We start from the raw sequence: 19028 nt of genomic DNA, 5'->3' as shown, positions 1-19028 counted from the left end.
CTGCCCATCACAGACTCTACCCCGCCCATTAAATCCCCATCACACACCCTGTACAATCTGCCCATCAGACTCTACCCCACCCATTAAATCCCCATCACACCCTGTACAATCTGCCCATCACAGACTCTACCCGCCCATTAAATCCCCATCACACACCCTGTACAATCTGCCCATCACAGACTCTACCCCGCCCATTAAATCCCCATCACACACCTGTACAATCTGCCCATCACAGACTCTACCCCACCCATTAAATCCCCATCACACACCCTGTACAATCCGCCCATCACAGACTCTACCCCACCCATTAAATCCCCTTCACACACCCTGTACAATCTGCCCATCACAGACTCTACCCCGCCCATTAAATCCCCATCACACAACCTGTACAATCTGCCCATCACAGACTCTACCCCACCCATTAAAACCCCATCACAACCTGTACAATCTGCCCATCACAGACTCTACCACACCCATTAAATCCCCATCACACACCCTGTACAATCTGCCATCACAGACTCTACCACCCGCCCATTAATCCCCATCACACACCCTGTACAATCTGCCCATCACAGACTCTACCCCACCCATTAAATCCCCATCACACACCCTGTACAATCTGCCCATCACAGACTCTACCCCACCCATTAAATCCCCATCACACACCCTGTACAATCCGCCCATCACAGACTCCACCCCACCATTAAATCCCCATCACACCCTGTACAATCTGCCCAAAGACTCTACCCCAACCATTAAATCCCCATCACACACCCTGTACAATCTGCCATCACAGACTCTACCCCACCCATTAAATCCCCATCACACACCCTGTACAATCTGCCCATCACAGACTCTACCCCGCTCATTAAATCCCCTTCATACACCCTTTATAATCTGCCCATCAGTTGACTTAAAAAACAGAAAACAGGGCACTTTCCACTAAGTCCAATGGATAATCCCCGATCACCTCATCACGTCCCTGTGTAACTCTTCACCCATTCCTCTGGTTAACTCACTCCAGCTTAATCCCAACATTTTCCCCAACCCTTTCCCCATGTAACCCCTAACCCATTTCCCCGTGTAACCCCTAACCCTTTCCCCATGCATCCCCTAAACCCATTATGAAAGGTCATCGATATGAAACGTTAACTCTGTTTCTCTCTCCACAGGTGCTGCCTGACCTGATGAGTGTTCCCAGCATTTTCTGTTTTAATTCAGATTAACCAGCTTCCGCGGTATTTTGCTGTGCCCTAACCTTTCCTCTGTGTAACCCAGTCATTAGAACGTAAGAACATAAGAATTAGGAGCAGGAGTAGGCAATTCGGCCCCTCGAACCTGCTCCACCATTCAATAAGATCATGGCTGATCTTCTACTCATCTCCACTTTCCCGCCCGATCCCCATATCCCTGGATTCCCTTAGTGCCCAAAAATCTATTGATCTCTGTCTTGAATATACTCAAAGACTGAGCCTCCACGGCCCTCTGGGTAGAGAATTCCAAAGATTCACCGCCCCTGAGTGAAGACATTTCTCCTCATCTCAGTCCTAAATGCCTGCCATTATCCTGAGACTGCCCCCCAGTTCTAGACTCCCAGGGGAAACAGCCTCTCAGCATCTACCCTGACAGACCCTCTGATGTTTCAATAAGACCATTACCTTCTGTTCCTGCAGCTGTGTTTTCACCCCCTCCACCTCTGAGGAGAGAGGTCTCTGATTGGCTGTTAGTTCTTCAATGTCATTGATCCAGCTCTGCAGTGTCGCCAAACTGTCATCGAAAGTCCCTGAGGCCAGAAGAGTAACAGTCCGGGAGACGCCTGCCATTAGAGCCAGAGGAGCAAGGTTAGAGGCACTGAGAGAAAGAGGGAGAGGGGACAGAGAGAGTGAGAGTGAGAGTGAGAGTGAGAGGGCGAAAACCACCTATGGCTAAAAATTAAGAGGGGCATCATCTCCAGCAGGAAAGATATTTTCATTTGCACACTCTATATCCCCCCGACAGATTCCCCGTACTTCAAAGAGGACACCTTCTCCAACATAGAGAGGGAGATTATCCAATTCCAGGCCAAGGGAAATGTATTGATATGTGGGGACCTCAACTCAAGAATGGGAGAAGAACCAGACTTCACCAACAATCACGGGAATAATTACATATTTGGGAATAACCATTTTGATCTCCCTTCCCATCCACACAGGCATAACTGCGACAAACAGACAAATACTAACGGAAAACAGCTACTGCAGCTCTGTCGAAGCCTGGGTCTGTACATTGTCAATGGTAGGTTATTGGGAGACTTCCTAGGAAGACCCACCTATTGCTCACCTCTTGGCTTCAGCACCGTAGACTATATGATTACAGATCTAGACCCATCCTCTTTCAGAACATTCACCGTCAAACCGCAAACAACATTGTCAGACCACAGTCAAATTACTGCATATCTTGAAAGGACAGAAACAACCAACACAGAAACACAACCCAGTAAACTGTACAACATTAAAAAATCCTACAGATGGGCCAAAAACAGCACAGAAATATACCAGAAATCAATTAGCAACCAAACAACTCAAGCTCTCTTGGACACCTTTCTGGAAAATACATACACACACAATAAAGAAGGCGTAAACCGGGCAGTGAATAACCGAAATAATATTTTTGATAATCTGGCATCAATGTCAAACTTGAAAGTTCGAAAGAACAAACCCAAAACAAAAAACTACGAAAAATGGTTTGACTCCGATTGCCAGAACATGAGAAAAAAACTCAGAGAAATATCAAACCAAAAACACAGACAACCAGAAAACGAGAAATTATGCCTTGCTTATTGTCAGGCACTAACACAATACAAACGCACACTCAGAACCAAGAAAGAGCAGTATATTAAGAATACACTCATCTCCATTGAGGAATCCATTGATTCCAATTGTTTCTGGGACAACTGGAATACATTACACAAAAAACAACATGACGAATTGGCCATTCAAAACGGTGACACATGGGAAAACCATTTTGAAAAATTATACCAGAAAAACACACTAAGCCCAGAGCAATACCAAATATGCGAAAAACTGGGAAAGCTAGAATCTGCCATAAAAGATAACCAAAACCCGATAGACACCATAATATCTGAAAAAGAGCTAATTGAAAAACTCAAGGACCTGCGACCAGGAAAGGCTTGCGGGGCAGACGGGATCCTAAGCGAGATGATTAAACACACGGACGATAAAATGAGATTGGCTATACTGAAACTCTTCAACTTGGTTCTGAGTGTCGGTTACTTCCCTGATATCTGGAACAAAGGACTCATAACGCCCATATACAAAAGTGGGGATAAAGGAGACCCAAATAACTATCGAGGCATCTGTGTAAACAGTAACATGGGAAAGGTTTTCTGTAGTATCATAAACAAAAGACTTATAAACTTCCTTGAGGAGCACAATGTCTTGAGTAAAAGCCAAATTGGATTCCTGCCAAACTATAGAACATCAGATCATATCTTCACCCTACAGACCCTAATTGACAAACACGTCCATCAAAACAAAAGCAAAATCTACGCATGCTTTATAGATTTCCAGAAGGCTTTCGATTCCATCTGGCACGACGGTCTATTCCTGAAACTTATCGAAAGCGGGGTAGGGGGAAAAACATATGATGTAATTAAATCAATGTATACAAACAACAAAAGTGCAGTTAAAATTGGAGACAAACAAACAAAATACTTCCCACAGGGGCGGGGGGTGACGCAGGGCTCGCCAATCTCACCGACACTCTTTAATATTTACATAAATGAATTAGCAAAACTACTTGAACAATCTACAGCACCCGGCCTCACCCTATATGAATCCAAGGTTAAATTCCTCCTCTATGCAGACGACCTGGTTCTACTGTCACCAACTAAGGAGGGTCTACAGCAGAACCTGAATCTGCTGGAATCAGTCTGTCAGACCTGGGCCCTGACAATAAACCTCCAAAAAACCAAAGTCCTCATGTTCCAACAAAGATCCAGACATCAGGGACCCAAAATAAATCTCACACTAGGAACAACTAAAATCGAACAAACCACTAACTACACATACTTGGGCATAAAAATCAGCTCTACGGGAAATTTCAAACTGGCTGTGAATGAACTGAAAGAGAAAGCAAGAAGGGCTTTCTACGCCATTAAAAGATCAATCCAAATAGAAATCCCAATTAGCATTTGGCTCAAAATTTTCAAATCAGTAATTGAACCAATTGCACTCTATGGCAGTGAAGTGTGGGGACCGCTAACACAACAAGACTTTGCAAAATGGGACAAACACCCAATTGAGATCCTACATGCAGAATTCTGTAAAAGTATCCTCCGGACTCAAAGGAAAACTGTAAACAATGCATGCAGGGCAGAACTAGGCCAATTTCCGCTAATAATTACTATCCAAGAAAGAGCCACCAAATTTTGGAAACACCTAAAAATGAGCAACCCCCACTGCTATCATTACGAAGCCTTGAAATGCCAAGAGAGGACCATAAAGAATAACTCCCTCAGTCAACTAGTCCTGGGACTCAGTGAAGCAACCACTAACACTACTAACAATAACCAGCCCCAGGACAGTGACATCGTAGCAGAGAGAATTCGACCCAACACAATTGTCACTAAACAAAAGGAAAAATACCTGTCATATTGGGCAGAAACAACAAAAACCCAAAGCAAACTCAATTGCTACTTGACCCTAAACAGACAATACAACATGCTGAGTGCCTGACCATGGTAAAGGATAACAAAATGAGAAAAACCTTGACAAGGTACAGACTTAGCGAACATAGCCTAGCAATCGAAAAAGGCAGACACAGGCAGACCAGGCTGCCAAGAGAGGACAGGATATGCTCTCACTGCAGTCAGGGAGTAGTGGAGACAGAGATGCACTTCCTCACAGCCTGTGGAAAATATCAGGGCATCAGGGAGAATTTCTACTAAAAATTCTCACAAATATGCCCTGAATTCAGAAATCTGAATGACAACCAAAAACTCCCATACCTACTGGGGGAGGAGAGAAGCTGTGTAGCACTGGCGGCACACTATGTTACAGCTTGCCATGAACAGAGGGACAACCAGTAAACTAAGAAAAGAGTATATATAAATAATGCGAATGTATATTTATACACTCAGGGATATACCTATTTATACACTGTATGAATAGAACTGCGTTTATGTGTTCAACCATAAATGTATTTTGATGCTTTGGCAACATAAGATGTACCTTATCATGCCAATAAAGCGATTTGAATTGAATTGAATTGAAAATTGAGAGTGAGAGAGAGAGAGAGAGAGAGAGAGAGAGAGGGACAGAGAGAGAGAGAGAGAGAGAGAGAGAGAGGGACAGAGAGAGAGAGAGTGAGAGTGAGAGTGAGAGTGAGAGAGAGAGAGAGTGAGAGAGGGACAGAGAGAGAGAGACAAAGAGAAAGAGAGAGACAAAGAGAAAGAGAGAGAGAGAGAGAGAGAGAGAGAGACAAAGAGAAAGATGGACAGAGCGAGCGAGAGAGAGAAAGAGGGTCAGAGAGAGAGAGGGAGAGGGATGGACAAAGAGAGAAAGAGAAAGAGGGACAGAGCGAGAGTGAGAGGGACAGAGAGAGAGAGAGAGAGAGAGACTCTCTTCATCGCACTCTTTACTGAAGTGGGGGCAGGTAAAGTCACTCCCACTGACAGGAGGATGTGTGGGGAAGCATCCAATTATTGGACCAATATCAACCTCACTCTCCCATCAGAGTGAGTGACTGGAGAGGCTCCTCCTACAGTATCATCCAGAGTTAATGCTGAATAACCCTTGGTACTTGTACGGGAATCCTTACCTTTCTATCAAGTGTGGTCCATCGGCTATTGTTGTTTTCAAATTCCAAGGCTCTGTGGTCCATCATCTCCTGTCTACCTTCTCTCAGAGATCCTAAATCCTCCTTCATGTGTAAGATATAAAAAGATATTAACACACCCAGGCCATCAGATCATAGAAACATAGAAACATAGAGATAGGAACAGGAGTAGGCCATTCGGCCCTTCGAGCCTGCTCCGCCATTCAATGAGATCATGGCTGATCTTCGTCTGAGATCATAGCTGATCTTACCAGTTCAGTACCCCGTCCCCGCCTTTTCTCCGTAACCCTTAATCCCCTTAGCCTTCAGAAATATATCCAATTCTCTCTTGAAAATATTTATTGAATTAGCCTTCACAGCCCTCTGTGGCAGGGAATTCCACAGGCTCACCACTCTTTGAGTGAAGAAATTCTTCCTCATCTCTGTTTTAAATGATTTGCCCGCTATTTTTAGACTGTGGCCCCTGGTTCTGTGCTCCCCGGCCATTGGAAACATTCTCTCTGAATTCAGCCTGTCCAGGCCTGCCATAATTTTATATGTTTCGATGAGATCCCCTCTCAATCTTCTAAACTCCAGTGAGTACAAGCCCAAACTATTTAATCTCTCTTCGTAGGTCATTCCCGCCATTCCAGGTATCAGCCTGGTGAATCGCCGTTGCACTCTTTCCATGGCAAGAACATCCTTCCGCAGATGGGGCGACCAAAACTGTACACAATACTCCAGATGCGGTCTCACCAGCACCTTGTACAGCTGTAGTAAGGTATCCCTATTCCTATACTCGAACCCCCTTGATATGAAGGCCAACATACCATTTGCCTTCTTAATCGCCTGTTGCACCTGCATGCTCTCCTTCAGTGACTGGTGCACAAGAACACCCAGGTCCCTCTGCACTTCCCCATCTCCCAATCTATTGCCATTTAGATAATAATCTACCCTCCTGTTTTTACCCCCAAAGTGGATAACCTCGCATTTATCCACATTATAGTGCATCTGCCACGTATCCGCCCATTCCCCCAACCTGTCCAAATCGCACTGTAGCCTCCTGACATCCTCATCAGAGCCCACCCCTCCTCCTAGTTTAGTGTCGTCAGCGAATTTGGAAATATTGCATCCAATTCCCTGATCCAGATCATTTATATATATTGTGAACAGCTGGGGTCCCAGGACAGATCCTTGCGGCACCCCGCTGGTCACTGCCTGCCACTCCGAAAACGAGTCGTTTATTCCAACTCTCTGTTTTCTATCCGCCAGCCAGTTCTCTATCCACGTTAATACTTTGCCCCCAATCCCATGAGCCTTAATTTTGCATGATAATCTTTTGTGTGGAACCTTATCGAAGGCTTTCTGGAAGTCAAGGTACACCACATCCATTGGCTCTCCCCCATCTATTTTACCAGTTACTTCCTCAAAAAATTCCAGCAGATTAGTCAAACACGATTTACCCTTTGTAAATCCATGTTGACTCTGTCCGATCCTTTCCCCATTTGTCAAGTGCTCCGCTATTTTATCCTTAATAATGGACTCTCGCATTTTGCCCACAACCGATGTAAGGCTTACTGGCCTATAATTCCCTGCTTTCTCTCTACCCCCCTTTTTAAATATTGGGATAACATTAGCTACCCTCCAATCCACGGGTACTGTTCCCGAGTCAATGGAGTTCCGGAAGATGATCCTTAGAGCATCTGCTATCTCCAGGGCCACCTCCTTAAGTACCCTAGGATGTAGTTTATCAGGTCCCGGGGATTTGTCGGCCTTCAGTCCCCTCAACTTACCCAACACCATATCCCTAGAGATACTAATTTCTGTCAGCTCCTCCCTCTCATTAGTCCCTATGTTTGCCGATATTCCTGGGAGGTTATTTGTGTCCTCCTTTGTGAATACAGAGCCAAAGTATGAGTTTAATTGGTCTGCCATTTCCTTATTCTCCATTATATATTCTCCCGAATCGGACTGCAAGGGACCGACTTGGGATTTTACCAGTCTTTTCCTCCTGATATACCGATAAAAGCTTTTGCAGTCTGTCTTTATGTTTGCTGCAAGTTTACTTTCGTATTCTATTTTCCCCTTCCTGATTAATCCCTTTGTCCTCTTTTGCTGTATCCTGTACTGCCCCCAATCTTCCGGTCTGGTGCTTTTTTTTGCCAGTTGATATGCCCTTTTTTTTGATTTTATGCTGTCCCTAATTTCCCTCGTTATCCACGGTTGAGTCACCTTTTTAGGTTTATTTTTATGCCAAACCGGTATAAACATGTTCTGGAATTCTTCCATTCTATCTTTGAATGCTTGCCATTGTCTATCCACTGTCAATCCCCCCAGAAACACCACCCAATCAATCTTACCCAATTCCCGTCTCATACCCTCGTAATTCCCTTTATTTAAGTTCTGGACCTTAGTCTCTGATTCAATTTCCTCACTCTCCATCTCGACTGAGAGCTCGATCATATTATGATCGCTCTGACCCAAGGGGCCTCGTACAAGAAGATTGCTGATAAGTCCCTTCTCATTGCACAATACCCAGTCTAAAATGGCCTGATCTCGAGTCGGCTCCTCGACATATTGGTCCAGATAACCGTCCCGAAAACATTCCAGGAATTCCTCCTCCTCAGAATTTTTACTAATTTGGGTAGTCCAATCAATATGTAAATTAAAGTCACCCATGATGACAGCTGTGCTCTTATCGCACGCTTCTCTAATTTCCCTTTTTATGCCTTCCCTCACCTCCATTTACTATTTGGAGGCCTATATATCACACACACTAACGTTTTCCTCCCCTTGCTATTTCTCATTTCTACCCATACAGATTCCGTTTCATCCGAGTTAATATCCTTCCTTTCCATTGCATTAATCCCCTCCTTTACCAGCAATGCTACCCCACCTCCCCTACCTTTTTGCCGATCCTTCCTAAATATTGTATATCCCTGGATGTTAAGTTCCCAGCCTTGCCCACCCTGCAGCCACGTTTCTGTAATCCCAATCAAATCATACTTGTTTACCTCTATTGCCACAACTAATTCATCCACCTTGTTCCTAATGCTTCTAGCATTAAGATACAAAGCCTTCAGGCTTGCTTTTTTCACACTCTCATTGTGAATTAGTTTGGCCCTTTGTGTTTCTCTCCTTTGCTTATTGCTTCTCACCTTTCTACCATCTATTTCTGACTTCATATGACTTCCCTCTTTTCCACTACCTAGGTTCCCATCCCCCTGCCAAATTAGTTTAAATCCTCCCGAACCGCCCTAGAAAATATTACCCCGAGGACATCGGCTCCCTCACAGTTCAGGTGTAGACCGTCCCCTTGGTACAGGTCACTCCTCCCCAAGAACTGGTTCCAATGCCTCAAGAATTTAAATCCCTCTCCCTTGCACCACTGCTCAAGCCACGTATTTAGCTTATCTATCTTACTCTCTCTAAACTTATTAGCTCGTGGCACTGGTAGCAATCCAGAGATTACTACCTTTGAGGTCCTACTTTTCAATTTAGCTCCTAACTCCCTAAATTCAGCTTGTAGGACCTCCTCCCTCTTTTTACCTACATCGTTGGTACCTACATGTACCACGACAACTGGCTGATCCCCCTCCCCCTTCAGAATGCTCTGCACCCGCTCCGAGACATCCTTGACCCTTGCACCAGGGAGGCAACATACCATCTTGGAGTCTCGGTCTCGGCCACAGAAACTCCTATCTATCCCCCTTACAATTGAATCCCCTATCACTATAGCCCTATCCCTCTTTTTCCCGCCCTTCTGTGCAGCAGAGCCAGTCATGGTGCCCTGAACCTGGCTGCTGGTGCCTTCCCCTGATAAGTCATCTCCCCCAACAGTACCCAAAACGGTAAACCTGTTTTGGAGGGAGATGACCGCAGGTGACTCCTGCACTACCTTCCTGCCTTTACCCTGCCTTTTGGTCACCCATTTACTGTCTGAGCTAGCCTTTACCTGCGGCGTGACCAACTCACTGAATGTGCTATCCACAAGATCCTCAGCATCGCGTATGCTCCAGAGTGAGTCCATTCGCAGCTCCAGCGCCGCCATGCGGTCCGCTAGGAGCTGCAGCTGGACACACTTCCTGCACACATAGTTGTCAGGGACAGTGTCCCTGATTTCCCACATGGCACAGGAGGAGCATGACACGGGTCCGAGCTGCCCTTCCATGACTTAACCCTTACAATACCCTTTTATTTACTACGATTTAGCTTAATTATTGAATTCTACTTAGAAAGATCCAACATGGTTTCCTCATCACGCCCATCAGCCCCATCAAACAGAGCACACCCTCCGCACCCGACACAATCACCGCACCCTCTGCACACCCAACACACCCAACACACCCAACACACCCAACAATTTAGCAATAATACTGTGGAGGATGAATTCCTGAACTGTGTACGAGATGGTTTTTTAGACCAGTACGTTGAGGAGCCAACTAGGGAACAGGCTATCCTAGATTGGGTATTGTGCAATGAGAAGGGGTTAATTAATAATCTTGTTGTGCGGGGTCCTTTAGGGAAGAGTGACCATAACATGATAGAATTCTTCATTAAGATGGAAAGTGAAGAAGTCCAATCAGAAACTAGGGTCCTAAATCTAAACAAAGGAAACTACGATAATATGAGGAGTGAGTTGGCTATGATAGATTGGGGAGCTTCATTAAAAGGCATGACGGTGGATAGACAATGGCTAACATTTAAGGAACAAATGCATGAATTGCAAGTTATACGTTCCTTTCTGGCGCAAAAATACAAAAGGAAAAGCGGCCCAGCCATGGCTAATAAAATAAATGAAGGCTAGTATTAAATCCAAAGAGGAGTCATATAAAGTTGCCGGAAACAGTCGCAAGCCTGAGGATTGGGAGCAGTTTAGAGTTCAGCAAAAAAGGACCAAGAGATTGATTAAGAGGGGAAAATAGAGTATGAGAGTAAACTTGCAAGGAACATAAAAGCAGACTGTAAAAGTTTCTACAAGTATGTAAAAAGAAAAAGATTCGTGAAGACAAATGTAGGTCCCTTACAGTCAGAAACGGGAGAATTTATAATGGGGAACAAGGAAATGGCTGAGCAATTAAACAAATACTTTGGTTCTGTCTTCACGGAAGAGGACACAAATAATTTCCCAGAAATGCTAGGGGACCAAGGGTCTAGTGAGAAGGAGGAATTAAAGGAAATTAGTATTGGTAAAAAAATAGTGCTGGAGAAATTAATGGGACTGAAAGCTGATAAATCCCCAGGGCCTGATAATCAGCATCTCAGAGTACTTAAAGAGGTAGCCATGGAAATAGTGGATGCATTGGTTGTCATCTTCCAAAATTCTATAGATTATGGATCAGTTCCTGCAGATTGGAGGGTGGCAAATGTAACCCCACTATTTAAAAAAGGAGGGAGCGAGAAAACAGGGAACTACAGACCGGTTAGCCTAACATCAGTAGTAGGGAAAATGCTAGAGTCTATCACAAAGGATGTGATAACAGGACACTTAGAAAATATCAACAGGATTAAACAAAGTCAACATGGATTTATGAAAGGGAAATTATGTTTGACAAACCTACTGGAGTTTTTTGAGGATGTAACTGGTAGAATAGATAAGGGAGAACCAGTGGATGTGTTGTATTTGGATTTTCCGAAGGCCTTTGATAAAGTCCCATATTTGAGGTTAGTGTGCAAAGTTAAAGCACATGGGATTGGGGGTAATATACTGGCATGGATTGAAAATTGGTTAACAGACAGGAAACAGAGAGTAGGAATAAATGGGTCATTTTTGGGGTGGCAGGCGGTGACTAGTGAGGTACTGCAGGGATCAGTGCTTGGGCCCCAGCTATTCACAATATATATCAATGATTTGGATGAGGGATCCAAATGTAATATTTCCAAGTTTGCTGACGACACGAAACTAGGTGGGATTGTGAGTTGTGAGGAGGATGCAAAGAGGCTTCAAGGCGATTTAGACAAGTTGAGTGAGTTGGCAAATACATGGCAGATGCAGTATAACGTGGATAAATGTGAAGTTATCCACTTCGGTAGGAAAAACAGAAAGGCATAGTATTATTTAAATGGTGGTAGATTGGAAAATGCTGATGTACAAAGGGACCTGGGTGTCCTTGTACACCAGTCACTGAAAGCAAACATACAGGTGCAGCAAGCAGTTAGGAAGGCAAATGGTATGTTGGCCTTCATTGCAAGAGGATTTGAGTACAGGAGCAAGGATGTCTTACTACAGTTATACAGGGCCTTGGTGAGACCACACCTGGAGTTTTGGTCTCCTTACCTAAGAAAGGATATACTTGCCATAGAGGGAGTGCAGCGAAGGTTCACCAGACTGATTCCTGGGATGGCAGGACTGTCGTATGAGAAGAGATTGGGTCGACTCGACCTTTATTCACTAGAGTTTAGAAGAATGAGAGGATCTCATTGAAACGTATAAAGTTCTGACAGGGCTAGACAGACTGGCTGCAGGGAGGATGTTTCCCCTGGCTGGGGGGTCTAGAATGAGGAGTCACAGTCTCAGGATATGGGGTAGGACATTTAGGACTGAGATGAGGAGAAATTTCTTCACTCAGAGGGTGGTGAACCTGTGGAATTCTCTACCACAGAAGGCTGTGGAGGCCACGTCACTGAATGTATTTATTAAGGAGATAGATTTCTAGACACAAAAGGCATCAAGGGGTATGGGGAGAGAGCGGGAATATGGTACTGAGATAGAGGATCAGCCATGATCATATTGAATGGTGGAGCAGGCTCGAAGGGCCGGATGGCCTACTCCTGCTCCTATTTTTCTATGTTTCTAACACACCACACAACCAACACACTTATCACCCAACACACTCATCACCCAACACACTCATCACCCAACACACTCATCACCCAACACACTCAACACATCCAACACGCCCAACATGGTCTTCTAATCCATAACACACAACTGAGTAAAATGGTGGTCAAAGGAAGTGTGGGGCCGATTAGGGACCAAAAAGGAGATCTTCTCGTGGAGGCAGAGAGCATGATGAGGTACTAAATGAGGACTTTGCATCTGTCTTCATTGAAGAGGATCCTGCCAATGCAGGAGTAAAGAAGGAGGTTGCAGCAATATTGGATAGGATAAAAATAGATAAAGAAGAGGTACTTAAAAGGTTGGCAATACTCAAACTAAAAAAGTCACCTGGTCCATGGTCTCTACCTCCCTGTGGTAAAGCATTCCCTGCTCCAACAACTCTCTGTGTAAAGAATGTTTTCCTATCCTCTCTCCTCACTATTAGTGATCATTTTAAATTGATGATCCCTCATCACTGACCCCCTAAACAGAGGAAGTAGTCTCTCTCTATTCACTCTATCCTCTATTAAATCTCCTGCACAGTTCCAGTCTCTCCTCATCACTCTAGTCTCCCATCCCTTGCATTATCCTGGTGAATCTACACTCTCCGTGGATTTAATGTCCTTTCTATAATGGGGCCCAACACTGCTCTCAGTCTCTAACTATGGGCTAACCAGTGTTTTGTATGAATTTGTCATCACTTATTTACTCTTGTACTCTGTGCCCCTTTTTATAAAACTCTGAATGCTGTTGGTCTTTTTACAGTTTTATCTCCCTGCACTCATACTCTCAGATATTTTGTATTTGAACCCCGGGATCTCTCTGTCCATCCAAATCCTTCAGTGTCTTTCCATCGAGTCTTCACCCCCAATCCTTATTTTTCTTCATTATATAAACTTACCAATCTAAACATCCACTAACTGTCTATCTATCCACTAACCCATCTGCCCACCACTAACCTGTCTTTTTTTTTAAATTCATTTTTATGGGATCTGGGTGTCACTGGCAAGGCCGGCATTTATTGCCCATCCCTAGTTGCCCTTGAGAAGGTGGTGGTGAGCTGCCTTCTTGAACCACTGCAGTCCGTGTGGTGAAGGTGCTCCCGCAGTGCTGTTAGGGAGGGGTTTCCAGGACTTTGACCCAGCGACGATGAAGAGCGGCGATATACTTCTAAGTCAGGATGGTGTGTGACTTGGAGGAGAACTTCACTAACCTATCTGCCCACCCACTAACACGTCTACCCACCCACTAACCTGTCTGTCTACCCACTAACCCGTCTGCCCACCCACTAACACGTCTACCCACCCACTAACCTGTCTACCCACCCACTAACCTGTCTACCCACCCACTAACCTGTCTGCCCACCCACTAACCCGTCTGCCCACCCACTAACCCGTCTGCCCACCCACTAACACGTCTACCCACCCACTAACACGTCTACCCACCCACTAACCTGTCTACCCACCCACTAACCCGTCTGCCCACCCACTAACCCGTCTGCCCACCCACTAACACGTCTACCCACCCACTAACCTGTCTACCCACCCACTAACCTGTCTGCCCACCCACTAACCCGTCTGCCCACCCACTAACCTGTCTACCCACCCACTAACCCGTCTACCCACCCACTAACCCGTCTGCCCACCCACTAACCTGTCTACCCACCCACTAACCTGTCTACCCACCCACTAACACGTCTACCCACCCACTAACACGTCTACCCACCCACTAACCTGTCTACCCACCCACTAACCCGTCTACCCACCCACTAACCTGTCTGTCTACCCACTAACCCGTCTGCCCACCCACTAACCCGTCTACCCACCCACTAACCCGTCTGCCCACCCACTAACCTGTCTGTCTACCCACTAACCCGTCTGCCCACCCACTAACCCGTCTACCCACCCACTAACACGTCTACCCACCCACTAACCTGTCTACCCACCCACTAACCCGTCTGCCCACCCACTAACCCGTCTGCCCACCCACTAACACGTCTACCCACCCACTAACCTGTCTACCCACCCACTAACCTGTCTGCCCACCCACTAACCCGTCTGCCCACCCACTAACACGTCTACCCACCCACTAACCCGTCTACCCACCCACTAACCCGTCTACCCACCCACTAACCCGTCTACCCACCCACTAACACGTCTACCCACCCACTAACCTGTCTACCCACCCACTAACCTGTCTGCCCACCCACTAACCCGTCTACCCACCCACTAACACGTCTACCCACCCACTAACCCGTCTACCCACCCACTAACCCGTCTGCCCACCCACTAACCCGTCTACCCACCCACTAACACGTCTACCCACCCACTAACCTGTCTACCCACCCACTAACCCGTCTACCCACCCACTAACCCGTCTACCCACCCACTAACCCGTCTACCCACCCACTAACACGTCTACCCACCCACTAACACGTCTACCCACCCACTAACCTGTCTACCCACCCACTAACCCGTCTACCCACCCACTAACCCGTCTGCCCACCCACTAACACGTCTACCCACCCACTAACACGTCTACCCACCCACTAACCTGTCTACCCACCCACTAACCCATCTACCCACCCACTAACCTATCTGCCCACCCACTAACCCGTCTACCCACCCACTAACCCGTCTACCCACCCACTAACCCGTCTACCCACCCACTAACCTGTCTACCCACCCACTAACCCATCTACCCACCCACTAACCTGTCTACCCACCCACTAACCCGTCTACCCACCCACTAACCTATCTGCCCACTCACTAACCCGTCTACCCACCCACTAACACGTCTACCCACCCACTAACACGTCTACCCACCCACTAACCCGTCTACCCACCCACTAACCTGTCTACCCACCCACTAACCCATCTACCCACCCACTAACCTGTCTACCCACCCACTAACCCGTCTACCCACCCACTAACCTATCTGCCCACTCACTAACCCGTCTACCCACCCACTAACACGTCTACCCACCCACTAACACGTCTACCCACCCACTAACACGTCTACCCACCCACTAACACGTCTACCCACCCACTAACACGTCTACCCACCCACTAACACGTCTGCCCACCCACTAACACGTCTGCCCACCCACTAACACGTCTACCCACCCACTAACACGTCTACCCACCCACTAACCCGTCTACCCACCCACTAACACGTCTACCCACCCACTAACCCGTCTACCCACCCACTAACACGTCTACCCACCCACTAACCTGTCTACCCACCCACTAACCCGTCTACCCACCCACTAACCCGTCTACCCACCCACTAACCCGTCTACCCACCCACTAACACGTCTACCCACCCACTAACACGTCTACCCACCCACTAACCTGTCTACCCACCCACTAACCCGTCTACCCACCCACTAACCCGTCTGCCCACCCACTAACCCGTCTGCCCACCCACTAACACGTCTACCCACCCACTAACACGTCTACCCACCCACTAACCTGTCTACCCACCCACTAACCCATCTACCCACCCACTAACCTATCTGCCCACCCACTAACCCGTCTACCCACCCACTAACCCGTCTACCCACCCACTAACCCGTCTACCCACCCACTAACCTGTCTACCCACCCACTAACCCATCTACCCACCCACTAACCTGTCTACCCACCCACTAACCCGTCTACCCACCCACTAACCTATCTGCCCACTCACTAACCCGTCTACCCACCCACTAACACGTCTACCCACCCACTAACACGTCTACCCACCCACTAACCCGTCTACCCACCCACTAACCTGTCTACCCACCCACTAACCCATCTACCCACCCACTAACCTGTCTACCCACCCACTAACCCGTCTACCCACCCACTAACCTATCTGCCCACTCACTAACCCGTCTACCCACCCACTAACACGTCTACCCACCCACTAACACGTCTACCCACCCACTAACACGTCTACCCACCCACTAACACGTCTACCCACCCACTAACACGTCTACCCACCCACTAACACGTCTACCCACCCACTAACACGTCTACCCACCCACTAACACGTCTGCCCACCCACTAACACGTCTACCCACCCACTAACACGTCTACCCACCCACTAACCCGTCTACCCACCCACTAACACGTCTACCCACCCACTAACCCGTCTACCCACCCACTAACCTGTCTATATCTTCCTAGTCTCTGTCAATCTACCTCTCTCTTCACCAAACAGTGAGGATGAAAGTTATTAAGCTTTTGCCCACCCCAGTGCTCCCCTCCAGTCGTGCATGGTTCTAAGTTCCTGTATGTAATGAATCTAGACCCAGATTCATTGTTAATATTCCCATTCCTACTTCCAAAGTGTTCATTTTCCCAGAGGGTTCCTTCCTACACATGTTTGAAAGATCCCAGGGGAGCCAGTGTTGTGCTGTTCAGTCCCAGACTGGAGAAACCCAGAGGAAGAGCCACGCCAAGACAAGTTTGAACAAAGGAGGAGAGAAGTTAAATCCAGAAGTAGCAGCTAAGTGACGGCAAGCTCGGGTTTATCGGCTGTAACTAGAAGGGTACGGCCTACTCCTGCTCCTAATTCTTATGTTCATATAGCCTGTGGATTGTAAAGGAAGTGGAGACTGAAAGAGGAGTTTGACAAGGTTGGAATCCTGGAAAGAATCAGAGAGAGTCGGAGATGGTGAAAGTGCGGGTCGGAGGGAAGGTGAGGAGGAAGAGCTCAGAGAACAATTGGCCACTGATCAGCTGCAAGACAGAGAGGTGCTGGGATGCCGGGAGTAAGTTCTCCCAGTTACACAGCAGAGTTCCAGAATAGTTCAGTGTGAGAGAAAGGCTCTACATTCAGTGAAACCAGGTGTCGACCTGCACAGGTTCTTTGCGGCTCAGCATAATCCCAGCCATTGCCGATTTCATTGACTCTCTCCTCTTCTCTGCGACTGGGAACTCGGTGACTTCAATAATCTCAGTCACGACTGTCTCCGTCACCTCGGTGATCTCTGTAACTTCTCGCCCAGTGACAGTCTGCCAGGACCAAGCGCTCCCAGATTCTCGCTGGCAATCCCTTCCCACAGACAGCCAGAACTGCCTGAGGGCATCGGGATTAACGCTGGAAATATCGCCCGGCACAATCCCCAGCTCGCTGATCTCCTTCGATTCTCCATCGCTCTGATTGGTCAATGAACCAACCAGAGCATTGCTGCAGGTCCAGGCACTTGGGAGCGAGGCCCCCTGGAGACTGGGGAGTTTCCCCATCGCTTCATTGCTCAGCTCCCACCCACTGCCGTCATTCCCAGGCACTGCTTGGCATCCCATCTCCTGAACGCCAGAGCCTTCCGTCAGCAACCTGGCCGGGCAGCGCTTGCTTCGTTGGCCTAGGCAGCTGGAGTGACTGGAGAAATTCCCCATCGTTCCCAATCACATTGCAGAGGATGCCACACTCTCACCAGCTCCGGACCCTTCACCCTGCAATTAAACAAATGAACATTCATGATTATCAAGGCCGCTGCAAACTCCGCACATTTCTATCTACAAGTGGCAACCGTTAGTCAGCATAATTCAGGGGGTCTCACTCTCGTCGCGGAGTCAAAAGGTCGTGGTGTCAAGCCCCACTCCAGAGAATTCAGCCCCATAATCCAGGCCGACACTCACAGTGCAGTACTGAGGGAGCACCGCACTGTCGGAGGGGCAGCACTGAGGGAGCACTGCACTGTCGGAGGGGCAGCACTGAGGGAGCGCAGCACTGAGGGAGCACCGCACTGTCGGAGGGGCAGCACTGAGGGAGCACAGCACTGTCGGAGGGGCAGCACTGAGGGAGCGCTGCACTGTCGGAGGGGCAGTACTGAGGGAGCGCTGCACTGTCGGAGGGGCAGTACTGAGGGAGTGCTGCACTGTCGGAGGGGCAGTGCTGAGGGAGCGCCGCACTGTCAGAGGGGCAGTACTGAGGGAGCGCCGCACTGTCGGAGGGGCAGTACTGAGGGAGCGCCGCACTGTCGGAGGGGCAGTACTGAGGGAGCGCCGCACTGTCGGAGGGGCAGTACTGAGGGAGCGCCGCACTATCGGAGGGGCAGTAAACACTCCCAGGGCAGGTACAGCATGGGTTAGATACAGAGTAAAGCTCTCTCTACACTGTCCCCATCAAACACTCCCAGGGCAGGTACAGCACGGGTTAGATACAGAGTAAAGCTCCCTCTACACTGTCTCATCAAACACTCCCAGGGCAGGTACAGCACGGGTTAGATACAGAGTAAAGCTCCCTCTACACTATCCCATCAAACACTCCCAGGGCAGGTACAGCACGAGTTAGATACAGAGCAAAGCTCCCTCTGCACTGTCCCATCAAACACTCCCAGGGCAGGTACAGCACGGGGTTAGATACAGAGTAAAGCTCCCTCTACACTGTCCCATCAAACA

At 47.7% G+C, this 19028-nt stretch overlaps 1 protein-coding gene across 1 annotated transcript in view; it reads right to left on the bottom strand.

The window, feature by feature from the left end:
• Nucleotides 1-19028, bottom strand: part of macf1b (microtubule actin crosslinking factor 1b) — a 565261-nt gene that overhangs the window by 509655 nt on the left and 36578 nt on the right. The window contains exons 2-3 of the mRNA XM_085987168.1: nucleotides 17481-18080; nucleotides 5821-5922 (exon numbers count right to left, since the gene is read on the bottom strand). Of these exons, the coding sequence (XP_085843294.1) occupies nucleotides 5821-5922; nucleotides 17481-18023 (645 nt within the window). The 5' untranslated portion in view covers nucleotides 18024-18080. The remainder of the gene's footprint in view (nucleotides 1-5820; nucleotides 5923-17480; nucleotides 18081-19028) is intronic.

Source organism: Somniosus microcephalus, chromosome 5 (assembly GCF_052327205.1).
Source record: "Somniosus microcephalus isolate GS21.2 chromosome 5, FLI_Smic_1.0, whole genome shotgun sequence".
Lineage (NCBI taxonomy): Eukaryota > Metazoa > Chordata > Chondrichthyes > Squaliformes > Somniosidae > Somniosus > Somniosus microcephalus.
The sequence above is the reverse complement of the archived record's forward strand: the minus strand, read 5'-3'. Positions and strand labels throughout refer to the sequence as shown.